The sequence below is a fragment of the Geotrypetes seraphini genome, chromosome 6 (genome assembly GCF_902459505.1).
Source record: "Geotrypetes seraphini chromosome 6, aGeoSer1.1, whole genome shotgun sequence".
Taxonomy (NCBI): domain Eukaryota; kingdom Metazoa; phylum Chordata; class Amphibia; order Gymnophiona; family Dermophiidae; genus Geotrypetes; species Geotrypetes seraphini.
In genome coordinates, this window is record NC_047089.1 from 129915854 (window position 1) to 129939059 (window position 23206).

General features: G+C 39.4%; 1 protein-coding gene across 4 annotated transcripts in view; it reads left to right on the forward strand.

Annotated features, from left to right (window-relative positions):
* The window catches only part of DOCK9 (dedicator of cytokinesis 9), a 1074749-nt gene that overhangs the window by 719311 nt on the left and 332232 nt on the right, over positions 1-23206 (forward strand). For all 4 annotated transcript variants that reach the window (XM_033947591.1, XM_033947593.1, XM_033947592.1 and 1 more), the window contains exon 34: positions 14923-15056. In XM_033947591.1, the coding sequence (XP_033803482.1) occupies positions 14923-15056 (134 nt within the window). The remainder of the gene's footprint in view (positions 1-14922; positions 15057-23206) is intronic.

Genomic DNA, 23206 nt, shown 5'->3' on the forward strand with positions numbered 1-23206 from the left:
ATATATTTAGAGAATTTTATACTTTCTTATATGTGACCGATCCAAATAGTGAAGGCCTTGACCCGGATATTTATTTAGACAATATAGTGCTCTCTAAACTTATCTCGACACAAGTCTCGGATCTAACCGGCCTATACAGGAAGATGAAGTCATCTGGGCAATTAATAAAAGCGCTCTCTTTAAAGCAGCTGGCCCGAATGGCTTTAAGGCGGAATTTTATAAACTGCTAAAGGACAATATCATCTGTCCTCTTACAGCTATGTTCAGTTAGACCATTCGGGACAACTACCATTCATCATCCTTACTTAAGGCCTCTATTATAGTCTTTCCTTAACTGGAGAAAGACCCGAATAACTTGGCTTCATACCAGCCTATCTCTCTGTTGTGCTTTGAGAATAACTGTTAGCTACTATTTTGACTAATAGATTAGCTAGATTATTGCCCCAAATATTAGAGGAATCTCAGGTTGGTTTTGTCTGCAAGCGTTATGCAGTTAAAAATATTAGAACTATATTAGCTGCCTTCTTCTCAAAAAACCCTTGCTGGGGGGGCATGGCTTGGATACGCATGAGGTCAGAAGCCTGATCACAGTGCTCCTCTCTTCCCTGCTTGTTAGAGTAAATTAAAGTATTTTTGGAAAAAATTTCACCTCTCAAATGGCTTCCACTCGTCAGACAAAGATTGACAGTGCTTTTGGAGGATCGGGGGGGGGGGAAATGATTGAAACATGACCCCCCACACATACACCATCAAAGGATCCCTTGCCGTCTGAATCCTCTTTGGAGATTTTAGAGACAGTGATGGCTGAGTTGAATGGTATTAAAGCTCTGTTAGCAGATACCAATAGCAAGGTAACAACTGTGAAAGATGAGGTTACCATTATCTCACAGCAACTTGCTGTATTTATGTCTAGCATGGACACTGCGGAGCAGAAGGGACTTGGCAGACTTGGAAGGGAAAGTGAACAGTAGCAGTAAGGATCATAAAAGGATACTGCAACTGAATAAGGAATTGGAGGATTTAAGTAACCATTCCAGAAGACGTAATGTCCGGGTGCTAGGGTTACAAGAGGGGTTGGAGGGGTCAGACCCGGTTAAATTTGTGGAAGGTTTTATTCCCAAACTGGTGGCTCTGAATTTTTTTACTCCCTTTGAAGTGGAGCGGGCACATATAATAACAGTGGGAATAAATACTAAATTCAAGGGTCCACGTCCTTTAATATTTAAAGTACTATGATTTAATCAGGTCGTGGAAATATTATATGCTGCTGAGATGAAAATGATAACTTGGCAGGAGAGGAAAATATCGCTAGTCCCACAGCTGTGCGAAGCGCACAGCTGTTGTTGGCTCTCCAATCAGATTTAAAACAACTAGGAGCCATATATGGGCTTTTTTTACCCAGCAGTGATACGGATTACTTTAAACAACAAAACTTTTAATTTTGAAACTGCTGAATCTCTTAAGAAATTTGTTGAACAACATAAGCATGCCATGGAGTAACTGCCATTTTCTCAGTATTCTATAACGGCCAAGTGTAAATCTGAGTCATTGAAAATTTAAAATATACTGATATCTATACATTCAATACCACTTACTTCTTGATTTAGATGAAATACTCTTCAACATATGATTGATCATTTTAAAGGAGAAAATATAACTTCAAATATTTAAACTGTATGAGGCTGCTGTTAAGAGAAGCTTCGGTGTTGCAGTGTCTGAGAGTGTCTCCCTGTTTTTCTATGACGAAGGAGTGGCAAGTAATAACTTTCAAGAGGAGCTAAAGTGGTTTTTGTTTTCCAAAAATAAATCATTGCTGCCCTCTGCTGGATTCACGCATCTTTAACTTGACAGGAAGTAATTATATCGACTAGACCACGGGGCAGTGTTTGAGCACTGTATGAAAATAAAAGGAGAATGAAATCTTATATATGCTGCTTTGCTTCATCATGTTACTTCTTTATGGAGATCACTATGGATGTCCTGCTGGTGTCACCTTTGGGAGGATCGTTGGGCAGTTGAGCCCATTGCAGCTTGGTGGAACCTGTTAAGGAATTGAAAATGCCGTGACTCTTCAGGAGAGGATGAGATCTGCAGACTGGAGAAAGAAGCTACTCGGGGACAGCCTGCTCAATGTTGATAACATATGTGGCTTGAATTGCAGTTTACTATTCTGTTCCTGGGCAGTTCTGTGACATGTTAAATCCTTATACTTTAAGTTGCCTGGGGAAGGGTATATTTCAATTTAGATTGGGAATTGTGTGGTTGGTAAAATTTGAGATTTAAGCTATATAGCCATGGGCTGTAGTGAGGGCCTGTGAAAATCTAGACTTAGAGTAGCTAGAGTTAACTGGCCTGCAATATTAATTTTTAGCTAATGCGTTTTGGTTCAAATGATTGTCTATGAGAGAAGTTTCCACTATGAATAACACTGCATAAAAATAGCAGGAGTTGTAGTTATGAAGCTTTATAAGAGAGATTTTGTTTTGCAAGTTAATTTGAGAGGCAGGTAATAATAATAATAATAATTTATTTTTTATGTACCGCTATACTAAAAAGTTTGAAGCAGTTTACAACAAGGAAAGTTAATGCATACAATGTGAATAGAAATAACATAAGAGGTAAAATAAGCAATAAAATTGGAATAGATCAGTTAAAACATGAGATTTTTTGTAAAAACAGGAACGTATTAAGGCTTCAACTGAGAATGACACCGTGACAAAATTCATCACCGTTCCCGTCCCCGCGGATAACCGCGGGAAACCATCTTCATGTCATTCTTTAAGGAGAGCGGGAAGAATCAGAGTATAATTGGGCACAACCACTGACCCGCAAGCTTTGCTTTGAAGAATGCTGGTGTAGAAGGACCGAGGTTGAAATGGACACTAGAAAATGACAAGGGATTATTTCCTGCGGTTATCCGCGGAGACGGGAACGGTGATGAATTTTGTCACCGTGTCATTCTCTAGCGTCAACCTATCAAACTGATGGGTCTTTAACAGTTTTCTAAAATCTAGCCTCTAACATAGTTTTTCCAAGCCCCATATTCAGTTTAGCAGCCTGGAAAGCGAAAGTTCTCTCAAGAAACTTCTTATAGTGAAAGGATTTAATAATTAAACAGGTTAATCCTATATATACTCTTGTTAGAGTGACTCAAGAGAAAATGAAGAGCAAGATATTCTGGTAACATACCGAAAACTGCTTTATAACAGATAATAAAGAATTTAAACAGAACTCTGGACTGTCGTTTTAATTAATACTTCAATAATTTTTCTTGTCTCTTGCACACTTCATTAATTCTTGTTTATTTAATTGGATTATTATTTTGGATCTTAAAATATGTTTTGGAAATGTCCTTTAAATAATTTGGTCATGACTGTGCTAATTATTTTTACTCTCCTAATTAGTTTATTTTAAATATCTCATCTATTAACTCTTTGAACCGAAAGGTAATGGCGGAATAGAAATCTGTAATGTAATGTAATTATTTACGTCACTGTGCTTATTTTTCTTAGATTCTAAGGTATTATATTTCATATTTAATTTATGATAGTAAAAAGAAATCTAGATGCACCTATATCACTACAAGAGCTTCAGACAGTGTTGAAGTCCCTTAAAGAAGATAGAGGGGTATAGATAGAGGATTACTGCACAGGTCCTAGACCTGTTGGGCCGCTGCATGAGCGGACTGCTGGGCACGATGGACCTCAGGTCTGACCCAGCAGAGGCATTGCTTATGTTCTTAGAGTTGGATTCGTTCCAGATGGTGATGGATTCACGATGGAGTTTTTCAAATCATTTCAAAATACACTTTTGCCTCGTATTCTAAAATTATATCAATTGCAACTGACTAAAGGTTGTATTTCAGGTACTATGGCTGAATCTATTGTTTTGCCGAAGCCAAATAGAGATCCCATGTTGGTCTCAAATTATAGGCCTATTTCTTTAATCAATGTGGATGGAAAACTCCTGACTAAGTTATTGGCTTTAAGGTTAGCTAAGGCTCTCCCATACATGATCGGTATGCACCAAACGGGTTTTGTTGCTCAGAGGCACTCTTCAAATAATACTAGATTGCCATTTCATATGCTAAATTTATCAAAACAATGAATGATCCGGCTTTCTCTGTCTCTTTGGAGAGGATAAAATATATAGGCATCATGATACAAAAGATTCTGGAAGACACAATGACAGTAAATGAAAAATCTTTATTGCTGAAAGTCAAAGAAATGTGTGAGCATTGGAACCCTTTACATCTTTCTTGGTGGGGGAGAGTATAAACTGTCAAAATGATGATTTTGCCTGTGGCTTGCTACCAAATGGGGATGTTGCCAGTCTATTTTCAGGGGTCCTTTTATAAGAAATTAAATAGAATTATCACTAACTTTATTTGGCTGGGTAAAACTGCTAGAATAGTTCTAGTATCTTTGCAAAAACCAATTGCGGATGGTGAGATAAATTTTCCAAATTTTTACATATATCATCAAGCTTTTATCATGCGGAAGGATATGTACTGGATCCTTCCTGAGCTCATGGAACATCTTCCTGATTGGCTATACTTAGAGTGGTAACTTATGTCCCCATTATGGTTGTTTCATGTGTTGAGTATCAAGTTACCCAGATATGTTAAGGACAATAGTATTCTATTTGACACTTGGAAAACCTTGAAATTTATTAACAAATTAAGAGATATTCCAGTAGAGAAATCTACTTATCAATCCTTATGGTTAAACTCCAAGATTCAAATTGGCGAGTCTTGGGAGCTTCTGGAAGCACAGGATGCAAGCAGGTATACGTACACTAGATGATGTTTTATCAAATTGGAAAATGCTTGATTTTTCACGACTGCAACAATCTTTTGGCATTGCAAAGTCTCAAATTTACAAGTGGTTGTAGTTGAAGCAGGCCATTCAAAAGGGGTTCCCTGATTGGCATAATCTGAAAAATCATTATAGCTTGCAGGTCCTGTGCTTCCAGACAGATTTCCTAGGACATCAGGCCACTCAGTGGTATAAATTAATATCTGGTTATATGATAAAGAAAACAAAAACTAATCTTAGAGACATTTGGAGTATTGACATAAAGCAGCAAATTTTTCTACTCAATGGCTATGAATTTGGACTTGGAGGATGAGTTGTACAGCGTCAGCATCTATGAGACATACATGGTTTTTCTTGTTAAATAGAATTTTTGGACCCCAGTTAGGTTACAAAAGTTAGACAGTTCTAAATCTAATAGATGCTGGCACTGTCATCTTGATATAGGAACACTGGATCATCTGCTGTTCTATTGTCCTTTGATACTCAATTTTTGGAAGTCGATATGGAGATATATTAATGCTATACTTGAGTCATCAATTCCATTGACATATGAGGTAGTCATATGTGGGATGATATTACATCTGAAGCCCTCATTGGACAGATATAAATGTTGGCTTTTCCTTATTATGACTGGGATAGCCATGCAATTGGTTACTCGTAATTGGAAGAACTGGGATCACCTTAGCTTTACTTTTTGGTGGGCAAATTTTATTTATTTATTTATAAGTTTCCACATTTACATATCAAATAAACACTTGTACAGAAAGTTGGTTAGACAGAACAATTCTCTCAAGGTATAAGCTTTTATACCTTGATAATCCTTAAAAGGAAATAAAATTAAAAGGACATTAATAATTTCATCTAACACAGCTCAAGTCCCCAACTTAAGATCCAAGATTTCTTATAAGCGAGAAAAAAAGGTAAATTATAATCAATTAAGAAATATGCTAAACATAGTGCTGAGGTAGGAGATACTTATTAAACTTCTAGAGCACTTGTTGTTCCGCCATCTATTAGCTAAGAAAGCAGTTAACTGATAAGGTTAAAAAAAAAAACATATTTAACTGAACGGTGGCATATAATACACTTAGAAGGATATCTCAGTTAAAAAGTTGTTCCTAACAGAATGACCCCTGGTCTAAAAAGAAGAAATTCTCGACAACGTTTTTGAGTCTCTCTTGAAAGATCAGGGTACATTTTAATTTTTAATCCTAGGAACTCTTTCTGTTTATTTTTAAAGAAAAGCCTTAATAACCATCCTTTATCAATCGAAAGAGCTTCAGTTAATATCAATGTGGACGGTGTTACCATGTCCTTATTAGACATCTCTAAAATTTCCGATACATTTAGGATTGCTTGATCAGATTTTTTCTGTAGATGAGGCTCATTTTTATTTGGAAGGTAGTAAACTTGGGAAAATGGAGGTAGTGTTTCTTCAGAAACTTGTAAAATTTCTACCACGTATCTCCTAAACATTTCCCTAGGAGTTACCATTGTCAATCTTGGAAAATTAATAAGTCTCAAATTATTATTTCTTGAAGCATTCTCAAGCATTTCCAACTTCTTTCTAAGATTAACATTATCCTTGACTAGGGCCTCTTGCAATTGTTTCGCTGCTATAACATCTTGGTCAAGCTTTTGAACTAAAGTTTTTGAAGCAGTCTGATCTTCTTTTATATCTTTAAGCTCCTTAGTGTGTTGAATCAACTTGTTCTCTATATAATGGAAATTGGGGCTAATAGTTCTAGCAAAATTAGCCACTAAGTCCCATAGAGACTCCAGAGTCACCTGAGTGGGCTTCTCCCATATAGGAAATTTTTGTTGGGTGTAAAAATGCTCACCCTGAAGAAAAGTTCCTTGGCTTTGCTCCATCTGGTTTATTCCACCACTGTTTGTTGACAAAGCCTCCGAATCTTCTGTAGAATTCCCCTGTATAGGGAGTTCTGCCTCCACGCTCTCCACAACGCTGTAACCTGCCTCAGGAGTAAGGTCTACCCCCAGCTCCGGGGTTACCTCACCCTCTGGAGAGCTAGTGATTTGAGGCTGCGGGAGTGGTGCTCGTACATCTGGGCTCAAGGTAGTATCTGGCCCAGGAGGTGCAGAGTCGGTCTCACTCAACCCCGGTGCCCTCAGCGGGCTAGCTCCAGATGTCGGACTAGTAGCTCCCTGCATCTGCCGCAAAAGATCTTCAATATTGCCGAGATTCGGCACAACAGAACGTTGTGAGGCACCAGAAGCATTCTTGCCTCTCCTCTTCGGCATGGTGAAGAATCAGATCGCAAAAGCCTCTGCAAAAGGAAGAAGTAAAAAGAAGATTTGAGCAGTAAGGTACGTACTTCTCAGCATGCTTAGCGGCATCCATCTTGGATCCTTCTTATGTCTTGGTGGGCAAATTTATGCTTAAGTTATAGGTATGAGAAGATGAATGCAGATATGCTGGGGCATACTAAGAGATTCAAGTTAATTTGGTGCCCATTGACGTCTTTTGTGGATTCATTATAGTTGTCTTTTTCTTTATTTACACCCCCCAGGGGGAGGGAGGGGGTATTTCTTTTGTATGGTTCTGTTCCCTTATGAAAATGTTGGTTGGGTGGGGGGGTTTACTGTTGTATGGATACTGATTGATTATAAATGCATATATGATTACTATTATTTGTATAGATATTGTATTGCATTTTTGTTAGCTTTGAAAATTCAATAAAAGATTATAAAAAAAAGAAATATATTAGCATCCCTTGAAGCGGTTATGGCTAGGGGTGATAGCACCTTAATGATAAGTTTTGATGCTGAAAAAGCATTTGACTGGGTGCACTGACCCTTGTTATATAAACTCTTGCCTCGGCATGGCATTAATGGCTGGTTTCTGACAATGATTCATGACCCTCAGGCCTCCATCTATGTTAACAGAATCAAATAGGCCACCTTTCCAATTCAAAGGGGGACTTGTTAAGGCTGTCCCTTATCTTTTTTAATGTTTGTCCTTAAAATAGATTCCTTTATACGGAACATTTTACATAATCTAGAAATCCTAGGAATCCTAATAGGAACACAATCTTTTTTGGTTTCCGCTTTTGCAGATGATTTATTAATGCATATTTCCAAGCCGAAAGATACTCTACCGATCCTCCTGGATTGTTTTCAAGAATATGGGTCATTCTCTGGGTTTAAATTGAACATGGACAATTTAACCCAGCATCCCAAGCCCCCAAATTCAACAGCATTGGAAAGGGGACTGTCCCCTGCACTGTTCTAAAGAGGCATTTCGATACCTGGGCGTACAATTACTGATGAATCCAACACGGTTACATCAATATACTATGCCCCTGGTTGCTAGAAAAAAGACATATTTCACCCCTAGATCCCGTTTTTTTTGTTGTTGGGTTTGTTTGTTTGTTGTTTTTTTTAACTACACGCCCCTCTACTTCATATCCCATTACAGATACGAGACAGCATGTCTTACTGACTGCTGCAAGAGGTGCTTGGAGATTTTTTTTGCCTTTGTTACATTGCAATCCCAGTAACACGAATATGATTCCAATAGTTGGCAACTCACATTTCCTCCCTGGGTTAGATCAATCGTCCTTTGCTCGATGGGCAGCTGCTGGTATAAGTTGTGTAGCAGATTTCCTAACAGAGGAGGACACAATCCAATCATTCCAGCAGATGTAGCATAGGAGTGGTGTTTGGACTAGTGACTGTTATGCTTATATGCAGGTGACCCACTATATACGCTCGGTATTTAAAGGAAATTGTACAAGACAGCAAGACAAACTCATAGCTTTTTTCATACATCCCAAACAAATCTCCTCTTCAATTTCTGGATTACATTCAATTTCTGGTTTACATCTGCTCCTTTCCCTTTAAATCTTATATGCCCATTATAGCGGCCTGGACAGCTGAATTACATATACCTATCCTAGAAGGGGATTTGGTAGGGGCCCTTTGGCATATACCTAGGATAGCACATGATGCCAGATATAGAGAAAGTCACTATCGTATTATATTGAGGGCCTCTATGTCACAAGCTCAATTCTTTTATAGGGGGGAGCACCATCAGCACTATTTACTAAATGCAGGATGCATACCAACCCGCTAGCCCATTCCTTGTGGCTATGCTCAGATATAGCAGGTTTTTGGGAGACCATATATAATTATTTGGGTTGGCTACCACAGATGCCCTTGCAACCTACTCTTTTGGAGGTGTTTGGGAAGCTTTCGCCCAGGATGTCTATAACTAGGGGTCATGGTTTCTTATTACAAAAGGCCTGCATTGTTGGGAAAAAATGCATCATGCAGCACTGGGTTCAATCTATTCCCCCCCTTTTTTTGGCAATGGAAAAATTTAATGCATCAATTGTTAGTTTGGGAGGCCAAGGATGCGCATCTTACATTAAAGCAAAAGAAGAGGTTTTGGACCATCTGGGAACCTTATATTTTAGGTCTTCCTGTGCGTTCCAGGAGCTTAGTTCTTAAGCAAGCTAACCTGTAAATTACACTCATTTATATTCTATTAAAAGATATTGGGCACATCTCGTTCACATCTATTGGATGATGGTGAGGGGAGGTGGGGGGGTTAAGGATTCGGGGATGAGGGAGTTTGCGGGATACTTGCATTAATTTGCATTTAGTTTGCATTTACTTGCATTTAGTTTATATATATAATTGGTTCAATAGTACACATTGGTGTGGGGTTGGAGGGAGTGGAGGAGTAAGGATAGTACCCTCCAGGGCCCATAGCAGTCCAGACCCTGTAGTGATGGATAAAGCTTATAGACGAGTGACATGTATTGGGGACAGGTGGGAAGGGGATTGCACTATATTTTGGTGATAACTGATGCAGTATTCTTCTTTTATTGTACTCTTGAATATTGATCAATGGAGAATTGTAGTGTGTTATTTCTGGCTTTTTCTTATATACCATCAATAAAACTCATTTGAACAATAAACATTTAGAGGCCGAATGAACTGAGAAGTGAGCATCCAATTTAAGCATTTTATAAACCACATTAGAGAAACATAATATAGGCAGAGAAAATATATTGATAGGTACCTTGATGTGGTTGAAATTTGATAATCTTGATATAGGCCATACCTCATGTGTCCATACCAGAAGATATCATGTGATCACCTCCTGCTAATAGAACAGTTTCTGAAAAACAGTTTTACACAGTGACTTAATTCTACAGCTTTTATTTAAGCAGTAACAAAGTGCATTATTTATGGAAGTCTTGAGACATTTAGGTATAGTATAATTTATGGAAATACTCAGTTTGCAAAATTGGTTTTCCATGATCATGTTTAAATTTTCATGACATGGTTCTAACTTTCTGATGTAGGGCAGTGTTTTCCAAGTCGGTCCTGGAGTACCCTCTTACCAGGCAGGTTTTCAGAATATCTACAATGAATGTGTATGAAAGAAATTTGCATATAGTTGCGGCAGCATGTGCAAATAAAGTTCATGTATATTTATTGTGGATTTCCTGAAAACCTACTGGAATGGGGTATTCTAGGACTGACTTAGGAAACTGATCTAGGATAGACCCACTAGTGATTGAGATAATGTCACCAAATTTTGCTTCATTTTGTGTTTAAATGTCATGTACTAAAAGAAAAAATAAAGCTATTTTCTTACTTAACATCAAAGCTAGGGCTGCAGTGCTCTACAGAAACAAAATATATATTATTCTGCTACTCATTAAAGTCTAATTCTTGTACAATCCCACTTTATTCTGGGAACTGAAGGGTGTTGTCTTCCCTAGCTAGCCAGGGGCTGTAGGAACTTCACTTGATAGATATTTTAGCACCTCCCTCTGCACTTATCCCCTGGAGCATACTCCCTGGAAACCAGTTTTGTATTCCTACAAGCCAGACTGAAGGAGCTCATCTCTTCTGCTCGTGATTCGTTTCTAAAGTTTTAAGTGTATTAATTTTGATTTCTCGCAGGTTTTGCCCTCGTGCTGTGGAAATTCCCTGTGGGGACATCCTTGTGGCGGGAGATTGCAAACTTTGGAGAAAGTCTGCCTCTGGGGGGTTACCTGCTCCTTCAGTAAGCCCCTAGGACAGCCTGCACGACAAATCGGGGCTCCGGAATCAAGAGCTAGCTCACCCCAGGTTTGTCCGCTAGTGGGTGGAATACAGGCTGCATGGTTCTGTGGCGGCATGACTGTGATCGGGACCATACTGCATACCTTCCCTGAGTGATCTGGAGGTGGTGGAGGTCACTGGTCGAGGTGGTCGGGCCAGTGGGGAAGTCAGAAAATTTAAAATCAAGTTTTCCAGCTTCCTGAGGCTTCAGATCTCCATACATGCTGTTTCAGCATTGTCTGACATTTCTTTCATACAGCATCATAGAACCGTGAGTAGCAGCTTGTTTGCCTGGTTTGGCGATTTTTTGGGGGGTACCAAAAAGGAGTTTTTGGGTGGTTTTCCTGTATGCCCTATCCTCACCCCCAACCTCTAAAATCACAAAATCACCATTTTCCAGGGGTTCCTGTTCTTTTCCCGGGCTGTTTTAGGGCAAAATCGGCACCCGTGGTGGCCATCTTGGATTTTTCCAAAATTTTTTAAAATTTTATTTTATGCACTTAGGAGCTTCATTTTCACTTCAAACATCTCAGATGGCCTCAGGACCTGATAGCATGGATTTATGCCTTGTTTGTGGCGGACGGCTGTCGGATTCGCAGCTATGTTCCACATGTTCTGCGGTTCATGAGGGGGGCAAGGTGTGTGGTTCCTTCTACCTCTGGAGAGTCCCTTCTTGGACCTTTTAATTCAATTGCCATGAAAATCATGCCGGGAGACCCTCAAAAGAGTGCGTACAGCGTTTCAGTGAAACGCAAGCATGGTTCCAGAGAAAAGTCTCATAAATCTTCCAAACACTCTAAGTCTGAGGTGCATGGGGTGGCTATTGCCGCGGGAGACCTTTTTTCAATCGGAATTTGTAAATATGCTCTATCTGGCATACTTGGTTAAAAAGTCCATGCCTGTGGAACCCCTCCGAAACCTAGTCCGCCCATGGGATCTTCCCCTCAACTGGACTCGTCTCTCTGTGCTCTCAGATCGGGACTCTGGAACATAAGAGGGCAATGCCTGCCATTAAGTCCGTGTCTCTTTCCATCCCCCTGCTTCCTCAGGGCTCCTCAGGGACGTTCAATGATGTGGCTAAACCTAGTGGAGCTCCACGATCAAGATTTTTGCAGGACCCGGGATCTAGCTGGCGATCCTTCTGTGCGCAGGTTCTTCTAACCTGGTCGTCTTGAGGATCTTATTTCAGAATCCCTGCAGGAATAAGAACTGCCTGTACATGCGGAATGCTCATTGATGAGCGATCAAAGCCCGCTCTCTCTCTCTCCTTGCCTGTTAACCAGATGTGTTCCATATTCTTTCAGACATTTGGGATAGCCCAGAGGGTTCCCTAAATTGTGCTCTGACCATGGCGAAGCTTTACCCCAGGGAGTCAAGAGTTTACCAAGTGCTATGTATTCGGCTGTGGCTTAGGTCACTAAACGTACCTCTCTCCCCTCTGATAGAGGGGTAGTTCTGAAAGATGTTCAGAATAAGCGTGTGGATTTTATTCTCAAACACCCTTTTGATTCTGCAGCAGCCACTGTCAAGGCTATCGTGGCCATGTCGATTTTGCCCGGGCGTGCCATTCCAAACTCCACCACGATCCTGATATCGTGGTTTTCTGTGATCTGGATTTTCTCATCTCAGGAGTAGATTATCTGGCGGACACCTTATACGACATGCTGAAGGTCTTCACCAAGCTGGGCGCTTATTCAGTGTCCGCCCGGAGAATGTTGTGGATCCGGCAGTGGTACGGGAATTCCTCCTCCAAGGCCATTCAGAGTAAGTTGCCCTTTAAGGGGCAGCTACTGTTTGGCCCAGGTCTGGATGACCTTATGGTATTCAGGGCCGTAAGCCTAAGGCTTTGCTGGGGAACAGGTCTCGCCTCCCCTCCCAGGTGTTCGAGGTGTCCTAATTTTCGTCCCTTTCGGTGCCCACTTCAGTACTCCGGTCCTCCAGCCTCAGGTCAGAGGTACCCGCCTTTCTCCAGGCAGTGTTTTGGATGCCTTGGTCGTCAGCAGTCCTCAAATAGTCATCCAGCCACTTCCTCGATAAAATAGTTCTGACGCATTGGAGGGTGGCTCTCTACATTTCTGGCAGAATGGGAGACAGGCTACTATGTCAAGATGGATCCATGCAGCCATCTCCGCTGCCTATTTAGGGGCAGGAAAAAAAATAAGCCCCCCCTTGGGGGTTTGAGCTCATTCTACCAGAGGTATGTCTTCTGCTTGGGCAGAGTCTACAGCAGTTTTGCCGGAAGAGATTTGCAGGGATGCTACAAGGTCTTCCTTGCACACCTTTACCAAGTTTTATTGGATTGATGTGGGGCCAAATGGGATGCTGCTTTTGAGGCATCAGTGTTGGCAGCGAGCTCATCAGTCCCACCCTGATATTTTGGGACTGCTCTGTAGTCCCATCTGTTCCCAGAATAAAGTGGGATTGTACAAGAACGAAAGATTAGGTTCTTACATCTGCTAAACTTCTTTCTTGTAAATCCGCATTTATTCTGGGAGCCCACCCTGTGTCTATCTGATTCGCAGATCGCCTGCCTGTTTACTGGTAAATTGGATTTCAGTCTCGGACCAACCTTTCTAAAAATGCAATCCGTTTTACTACGGAGATGGGTTAGGGGAGTTTCAGTGTCGGCTGTGTCTCTCTCTAGCACTGTTTTTCTTGTTCGGGTTTTACTGTTTTATAACCTGTTTTCTATTTTTCATTGTTAATGTTTTGAATATGTTAATATGAGCAGAATTGATTGATTGGCGGGGAGTTCCCCGTTCCCCTCTCTCTCTTGTTTCTTGTTTTTCCTGTAGAGTTCCTGGCTGCTTGAAGACTAACTGGTGTCCAGGGAGCATGCTCCAGGGCATAAGTACAGAGGGAGGTGCTAAAACTTCTATCAAGTGAAGTTCCTACAGCCCCTGGCTAGCCAGAGAAGACAACACCCATCTGTTCCCAGAATAAAGTGCGGATTTACAAGAAAGAAGATTAGCAGAGATAAGAACCTAATCTTTCGATGTATTTATGGAGGTGCATAAAACAAATACTTCAAAATTATTCTGTGCATTTTGAATGGTACAAGAATGAGAGTACATTGGGTTATGACTGTTCCACTGTTACCTTGAACTTCTGAGTTGTAGTAATGTTTGGTTTTCATTTTATGGTAGTGGGAATTAATGTTCGTGCATGAATATATTATGGGAAATACTGCATATTGCCATGATGCACGATGATTATTATTTGAGGAGTATACAATTTTCAGTGTATATGACTAGTTTCTTCCTAAATTATATGACTAGTATATGTATATGTGTATTTACATGTATATATATGTGTGTGTGTGTGTGTGTATATATATATATATACATACATATGCATATACATACATATATATATGTGTGTGTGTGTATATATATATATATATATATATATATAATTATATGACTAGTCTCTGTCCTAAATTTTCTCTTCATTTTGTCTTTTCCTTTCACTGGAGTTCCTTTCTACCCTAACCTTGTTAACCGTGTTGAGCTTTGCGAATGTAGAGATGATGCGGTATACAAACCCAAGGTTTAGTTTAGTTTAGTTCTTCTTCATTAATAATAATAATAATAATAACAACAGTTTATGTACCGCAGGACCGTGAAGTTCTATGCGGTTTACAATGATTAGAAATGATACAGATTAGAAATGTTACAGATTAAATGGAATAAACAAAGTACAGACTTAGTTATTGATAGTTCTAGCGATCATTTGTTGAGGACTGAGATTGTATAGGTTAGTTTCCTAAGTAGTTCAGGAACAGATGTGTTTTTAGGAGTTTCCTGAATTCCCCATAGGTAGTGGGCACAAGCAGTTGTTCAAGGTCTTTACCCCATAATGCTGCTTGATGTGCGAGAAGATGTTGGTGATGACTTTTAAATTTACATCTTCCGACCGGTGGAGAGACAAACTTTATCTTCTGGTATTTACTATCCTGTAAGCAATGTCCATCTTATTTTTTTTGTTTTAATATTCATACATATTTTTCTTGCCTTCTAAGTTTCTCCTCATACATCATCTACTCCGAACATCAACTATGTAAAAAGTGCTGATTCCAGGGGATCTCTTATAAGTACTGATTCAGGAAACAGTCTTCCAGAACGGAACAGTGACAAGAACAATTCCTTGGACAAGGTACAAATTATATATTATCCTCGTGAGACCCGATGTACATGTGTCTCAAGAGGCTAAGATAAAGAAATTTGCCATGTTAATTTTAACCTCTAATGTGAAATTTTTAAGACCATCTCTTTGTGCAGAGAATAATTTTACATCAGGCTTTGTAACTTATTTTTTAAATTCATGCATGTTATACAAGTTTTCAAGGGGAAAGTGTAATGTATAGTTTCCCTTTGAAAATTAGCCCATGGAAACCATCTGCACACACTTACCCCCACTTTTATGAAACTGCAATAGCAGTTTCTAGCGCGGGGAGCTGCGTTGAATGGCCCGCGCTGCTCCCGATGCTCATAGGAACTTAATTTACTTCAGGAGCAGCGCAGCACCCCACGCTAGAAATTGCTATCGCAGTTTCATAAAAGGAGGCCTTAATCTGCTATTTAGCATGCACAAAATTCCTGGTTTCAGTAATTTTGTAAAATATATCCATATATATCTCCTTTTTGACTCTTCTTACTTTCAGGAATACTTCTACTCAGTTTAGATAAACTTAAGTGCATACAGGCATTATGGAGGCAATACTATAAGTGGGCCCAATCATTAAGGACCCACTGAAGCCACATGGAAGGAGCTTATTCTATAACAGAATCTAGGTGCCTAGGTTTTGTTATAGAATACTAGTATAACTGGGTATTGATATACCTAACATTTAGGTCCCTAGAGTTAAACCAGCTCTAGACTTTGCATAGGTACAGGCATTTAAATATGGCAGGATCATGCATAACTTATAATATTTTATAATTTGCCAGTATATGTGGGAGTCCTGTTTATCCCACTCATGCTCCACCCCTGTGTATGCTCCTTTGCAAATACATGCTATGTAATTTATGCAGTTATTTGTAGAACAGTGCTTAAGAGCCTGCTGGCACTTAATGTGGGTATGTTTGCACATACATGTATAAGTGCTAGTATTCTAAAAAATATATCATGTGCAACTATTTCTGTTATACATGCCTTGAAGGAACTGAATAAAAATAGGAAAAATCCTTGTTTTTGTGTCCAGAAAGCTATTTTACTTCTAGAAATGCCTTTAAAAATCATTCTCTGTGTGATCATTTTTACTGTGTTGATAAATTTATTGAAAAGTTATAGATGGCAGTCTCAAAAATATTGGATAGAATGGGCAATCTGAAATCATGATTTCTAATACATTTGAATGTCAGTAAGTCACTTGCCACTAATGCTAATCATATAGATGGCAGTTCTATTAGTGGATGCCTCCATTTAGGCACCCAAATGCTGTTATAAAATATTAGCTTAATTTGGCATCAGTGTGCCTGCAGTCACATTTGCCATAGATTGTGTTAACTGCATGTACCTAAAAGTATCAAGAATATGTAACTTACTGTATTCTGTAAATTATAAGTGGGGAGCTTTTGTCTGTTGTCTCCCTTGCATTTAGGCTCTATACTACTTCCACATACCATAATAGAATACCATCCAGATGTTTTGCTAGTACTTGTATGTAAGTGTATATTTCTGTATGGGCACAATATACAGTAGTGCAGGTATAGCTTTCCTATAGGCTTCCAGCCTGGAACTGTGGGAGTGTGTGGTGCAGTGGTTAGAGCTACAGCCTTGGCACCCTGCAATTGTGTGTTCAAATCCTGCACTGCTCCTTGTGACCTTGGGCAAGTCACTTAATCCCCATTGCCCCAGGTACATTAGATAGTGTGGGAGCTCGCCGGGACAGTTAGAGAATAATACTTGACTACCTGAATAATTTGTAATCCGCATAGAACTGTAGGCTATGCGGAATATAAATTATTTAAAAAAAACCAAACAAACTACCTTTTCAAGCTTGACAGTTTTAGGGGTTGGGTTTTTTTTGTTGTTTTTAACTAGTGAGAGCCTAAGGTCTCCTTTCTGCCTAAAGGGCATCGGCAGTCTCCTCAGTTTAATTTTGTCTGCACTGATAAATGGCTATTGGATTCCCACCCCCCCCCCTTTAATGGCATCAGAACTTTTCCGCTTCTCGTCATTTAAGGAGCAGATTTATGTGGGATTACATGTTTCTAGCATTCCTATGCACTTCTGACCTGATGTGCGCTGAAGAAGGAAAGTATTTGAGTTTACTTCCCTCAACAAAACCGTTGGCACAGCTGGTAAAACCTGTTTCATTGGAACAAATGGCAAAACCAATGAAACAAATTACAGAGCCGTTATCTATAGAGTCTCACCATAAGTCTCTGAAAGTCTCTTGTTCTTCACATGACTCTGACAGAACTAACACTTCCAGACACTCCTTTAATATAAATGAAGATAAATGCTCCATTTGTTCAAGTCCTTCAGCAGTGATAGTTCAGAGTACTCATTCCTCAACAACTATCAAAATAAAAAGCCTTCTAAATTGAACCCTCTCGGCCTTCTCAAAAAAAATCCACTCTCAGTAGCAGTTTTCTCCTCTTTTGAAGTATCCCGATTATCTGTGCCTAAATGCTCCATTTGTTCAAGTCCTTCAGAAGTGATAGTTCAGAGTACTCATTCCTCAACAACTATCAAAATAAAAAGCCTTCTAAATTGAACCCTCTCGGCCTTCTCAAAAAAATCCACTCTCAGTAGCAGTTTTCTCCTCTTCTGAAGTATCCCGATTATCTGTGCCTACCCCTGAATCTAACTTCATGGTTCTTCAAGCTACCAAGGAAGAAGCTTTTCTCCTCGTTCAGTTTTTTCAAGAGATATTGCAACAACCCTCACTATTGCCTTCAACCTTCCACAGCTTGGCAAACACTGTCTCCTTCCAATCTTTGACTGTCCTGTATTCCTTAGCTGCAAAATCAGTCTCTGCCTTCTGTAACCCCTAAGAGTCCATTTGGCAGTCCTCAATGGCAAGACATTTCTCTTCATAGCTCTCAGGTTTACTCCTCAGGTAAATAATAGGAATAGTCTACTGTCTCTCACAGTATCTGTTGATACTTTAAGTGCTATGCTTTATATGTATATCCAAGAGGTGCTTGTGATTTAAAATTGGCTTTATCTAGCTCAAAGTAATAATAACACAGATCAATAATCTTAATTAAAGTCAAATTAAAGAAATATATATAAATTTACAATCTCTGTGTCTCTGTAAAATGTTATGTTTAATGTTTCCACAAGGTCAAGTTGCTTTCAGACTAGTACTGCTCTAAAAAAAAAGTCTGATTTAAAACATAATAATTTCACAGTAGCAACATTTCTCACCTCTGCCCAGGAAGATATTGTCATCCCTCTCCCCACCCCTCTTCCCAGCAAGGCATCCTTCTTCATGGCACATCTTTCCAGTCCCTCTGCAGGGCTGGATGCAGAGTTCTTTCTCACAGTCTCCTCCTCCTTCTTCTTCTCTTTCTCCTTCTCCCCCATGTCCAGGAAATCCATTGTTATATAGGATTTGTCTCCATAGCCATTAATGGTAAGTCTTGTCATTGGCTGTTGACAGGCTAACATGGAAGTAGTGGAGCTTAGTAATTCATGATTGGATTAAGTCATGGGAATTGGTCCTATGATGTAAAGGCTAAGTCAGCTTAAGCAACACAACCCATTCTCTCATCTCATAGGTCTATTAAAGGGGAGTCTGCCCTCTGACCACTTTCATGGGTGTGCAGGATTGTCCCAGATCATCATGACCTAAATGGCCTTCCACCACGATTCTTCTGTCCCATGATCTCATCTAGAATAAACAATCCAGCTCCATGTTGCAATGTTTTTCAGTATACCAGCTAGATTTTTTTTAAAATATATTTTATTGGATTTTAACACAATAAATGCATAAATAAAATAAATCAAGGATATTTTACAGTTAACAATATCACTTACAATCAATCACAAATAAATCAAAAACAGGGATATTATACAATTAAAATGGTCTTTACAATCAAATCATAGACGCAACGGGGACTAAGGCATCTATGTCATCAATTCAAAGTTTGTATAAAGTCATTTATTCACAGACAGTTATAAAAGCTCCATATAGACCGGCTATCAGATCAAATTTTGATTATAAAAACCTACTAAGTTTATTTGTTTATGTAATATATTATTCATAAAAAACCCAGTTGGAAAATATTAGATTAAAAAGAAAAATTTTCTATCGGTGACCAAATTTTATTAGATTTGAAGCTTTTGTTAACAAGGGAGTTGACTTTGCACTTATACTTATGAATCATCATAACCGTTACCCACCAGAAAGACACATTTAACTGCAGAGCTGACTTCCAATAAGAAAGAATCATTTGTATGATAACAGCTATTAATATATCAAATAGTTGGACTGCCATTTATTCAAATCAGTATACTAGCTTGGATCAATAATGCTGACAGCTTAATTCTCTTTAAAAAATACAGTTTAGGCCTGGTCTCTGGACAGCTATATAACAAAGCTCAAGTTTAACCTAACTTACCTATAGACTATTGGCCCAAAACTACCCCAAGACTAACCATAAGAAAACCACCAATTTCAGTACAAAATCCTACAATTTGGATTTTCTTCAGCACCTGGTGTATTCACAAAGTACTTAGCAGTGGCCATAGCCTAACTCAGGGAAAAAGGAGCATATGTCTGAAGTCTATTTTATTTTAGGTCCTGGGTTCAACTGTCAAAGAGGCAGTGGGAAGTAACATGAGACAAGAGCCAGGTGTGGTGCATAGAGAGTATATTTTATAATAGGCTTAATGTTATAAAGATACAATGTTTGAAGAGCGGCGGCGGGGAGTGTCCTTCTCGGAAGGCGAGCAAGTGCCAGGCCCAGGAGCTACTGCTTCTCCTGCAGAAGGTGAGCGCTTCGGCCACCCTCCCTCTTCTTTCTGGCCTAGGAACATTGTACGCACCCGGCTGACTCTGCCATCGGGAGAACTGCGGAGGCCCAGCCAGGACCCTGAGAGGGCTGCGGAGTTGGGGCTTGTGGCTTCATTAGTGTTTGCTGTTAAACCAGTTTAGGCTTCCTCCTTCTTATGTCGGTTTCATGAAACTTTTAGTGGTGCTAGCTCAGTGTTTATACCAGTACAAACCTTCTCTTATTTAGAAGTGCATTTATCTTCTTATGAGGAAAAAAATTGACCCTATTGGTTTTCTGAAGAGATGGAATAAGGCACTGCTAAGGGGTGTACTGCAATCTCTTGTTCAAAACAATTACTAGTCTCTATATGGTGTGAGGCACAATCTTATCCTTTTCAACCAAGCAATAAGGTCTGGACAAGTTCATGGAGGAAAAATTAATAGTCTTTTATTAAGACAGACATGGGGGAAAGCCATTGCCTTGGGAATGGTAGCATAGAATCTTGTTACTCTTTGGGTTTTTACCAGGTACTGGTGACCTGGATTGGCCACTGTGGAAAGAGGATACTGGGCTAGATGGACCATTGGCCTGACCCAGTAAGGCTATTCTTATGTTCAGTGCCCCTTTTAATGTACTTTTGTATCATGCTTCAGATGAGGTCTCTATTTCCTTTAATTCAATATTGTTCACTCAGTCCAATAAACAGGCTCACCAGATGCACCTGTGAGTAGAGGAGGAAAAAAACAATTAAAAAAAATTCTGAACCAAAATTTTTTTTTCTTGGTTTTTCCTCCTCTACAGGTGGGTGCATCTTATGGTCAGGTGCATCTTATGGAGCGAAAAATACGGTAAGTGCACATCTTGCCAGTGCATACCAAGCCAGGCCAGGAACTTGGCAGAGGGAAGCTCTCAACTGGTGAATCTCCAAACCACCTGCTCTCCTTCCACCCCCACCAAACTAGTAATGTTTAACTAGTTCTGGGGAAGTTTCTCCTCTTTAGGCCTTTTTAAAGAACTGTAAGAGTGTCAGAATGGATTTTAAAAATCTGTCAAGTTTGTCTGGGTTTTGGAAGGCCCTGGCTCTGACAAGTGATTGGGGCCACATCTGGAGGGCCTCCGAGCGTATGCAGATGCGATGTCACATGCATTCTTATTTGTGTGTGATGTCATCGCATCACATCTGCGTATGCTTGGAGGCCCTCTAGATGCGGCCCTGAGCTCAGGGAAGAAGAGAAGAGGTTTGTGTGGGGGCAGAAGGGGGTGGGGATGTGGCCCTCTTTTTTTCTTTAACAAATCTTGTAACCCTAGGCAGCACCATCTTGGAAAATTAGGGTAGTTTAGATGATCTCATTAACATCAGCCAAATCACTGCCTTTTTACAAGATAGTGATGGTTCAAGAGGACAAAAGTAGATGCTTCTCCAAGAGCAAGTAAGTAATACTAATCTGTTGGAGGGGAGGAATACCATAGGCTTTGGGGTCTCTTTAGTCAAGGGCCTCTCTATACCAGAAAGCTTGCCACAGATGCACAGCCTCAGGGTGCCCTGTAACAAAGAACATTTTATACTTTAAATGGTAAAGGTAAATGTTAACTGAACTTTCATTGTAGCACACTTTTTTTTTTCTTCACATAGCCTGTTTCAGAAGTAAAGTTAAAATATTGGTATAGATCTAACAAAAAACAACAACAAAAAATCCCATTTCATCTTAAATCTATCCTGTTCTGATTTAAAGTATACAATATGCTAGAAAACAATCACTCCATTTGGTCAGTACACACCAATGCCAGAAAAAGTATTTTAAGGTGAAAGAAAACCCTCAGATACGGAGAGATGTTCCCACTCTCTTCCACCCAAGCATCACTGGCAAAAAAATTTTGCTTATAACTTATTACTGGCAGGCGGGAGCCTAAAAATAGTCAAAACTAACTAGAAAAAACAAGCTAGTTAGAAAAGAGCCAGGCCCACGATCATTTCGTGCCTTTTAAGCCACTGCTTCAGGGCCATGACACCAATGCTCCAGACTATCAATTTGCAGAGTAAAACTATTTTCAGGCTTCTACCTGCCAGTAGTAAGTGATATGCGAAAGTTTTTTGCCAGTGATGCTTGGATGGAAGAGAGCGGGAACACCTCTCCGAGTCTGAGGCTTTTCTTTTGCCTTAAAATACTTTTTCTGGCGTGGGTGTGTGCTGACCAAATGGAGTGATTGTTTTCTAGTATATTTTCCCTCCATTCCTCTTTTTTGCTATTCTGATTTAAAGTATGAAATATGGTCATTCCAGGACATCAGATGTATAGGACAGCGTTTACATGTAATACTGCTTTTTAATTTCATTTTATTACACAAGACTGATTGGAAAAGGAATTGCATTTTTGAACAATTGTATATGCTGTGTTTTCACCAGACTAGAAAAATGAAAATTCTTCACCATTCTGATTTAAAGAAAAAGAAAATTCCTTACATAGTGGGGGCAATTATGGCTAGAATATTAAACAGCTTAAAGCAAAATAGTTAGAGTTAATATATAAGAATGTTAGGGTGCTATAGTTAGAGTTTAGGATAGTACCAGTACAGTAATATAAACTGATGACTGTTAGATCAGGAAGGATTTTTTTAAATGGTACAGATGCATAATGAAATGTCCATGGATAATCACACAGATCTGCAAACTAATTAGAAGGCTGTTGTTGATGAACCTCTTGACTTTAGTCTGTGTGCACTAAGGGCTCCTTTTACTAAAGTGCGCTAGCAGTTTTAGAGCGTGCTACAATACCGCACGCGCTAAACGCTAACGCCTCCATAGAGCTTGCTTTAGTATTTTTCATTTAGCGCGTGGTTAGCACACGCTAAAAACACTAGCGCACCTTAGTAAAAGGAGCCCTAAGTGGTGCTTTTAACAGCTTTGTACAGAAATAAAGTTTAGAGAGTACTTAATTGATATGTTTTTAGCCATATTCTGAAATAGTATAGAAAAATTACTCCAATGTGTTATATGGAGAGACACTGAAAACTAATCTTAAGACTGAGCAATAACAATCATAAAGACTGAGAGAGAAACATTCAGTAACACTGGCAGCTGAAGCTGCTCAAATGAGACTGCATCACAGAGACAAACTCTGTACACACTTACTATATCACAAATCTCTCTTACTCTCTCAAAAGTACCATCCAAAAGTGTTCTCAATTTTAAAATGACCAAAATAATCTAGTGCCTTTCCATAGAAAAATAACAAGATTTATACTAAATTAATGAATGGGCACAAAACTTATTTCTGTGGAAAGACACTGGATTATTTTGGTCATTTTAAAACTGAGAACACTTTTTGGTTGTACTTTTGAGAGAGTGAATACTTT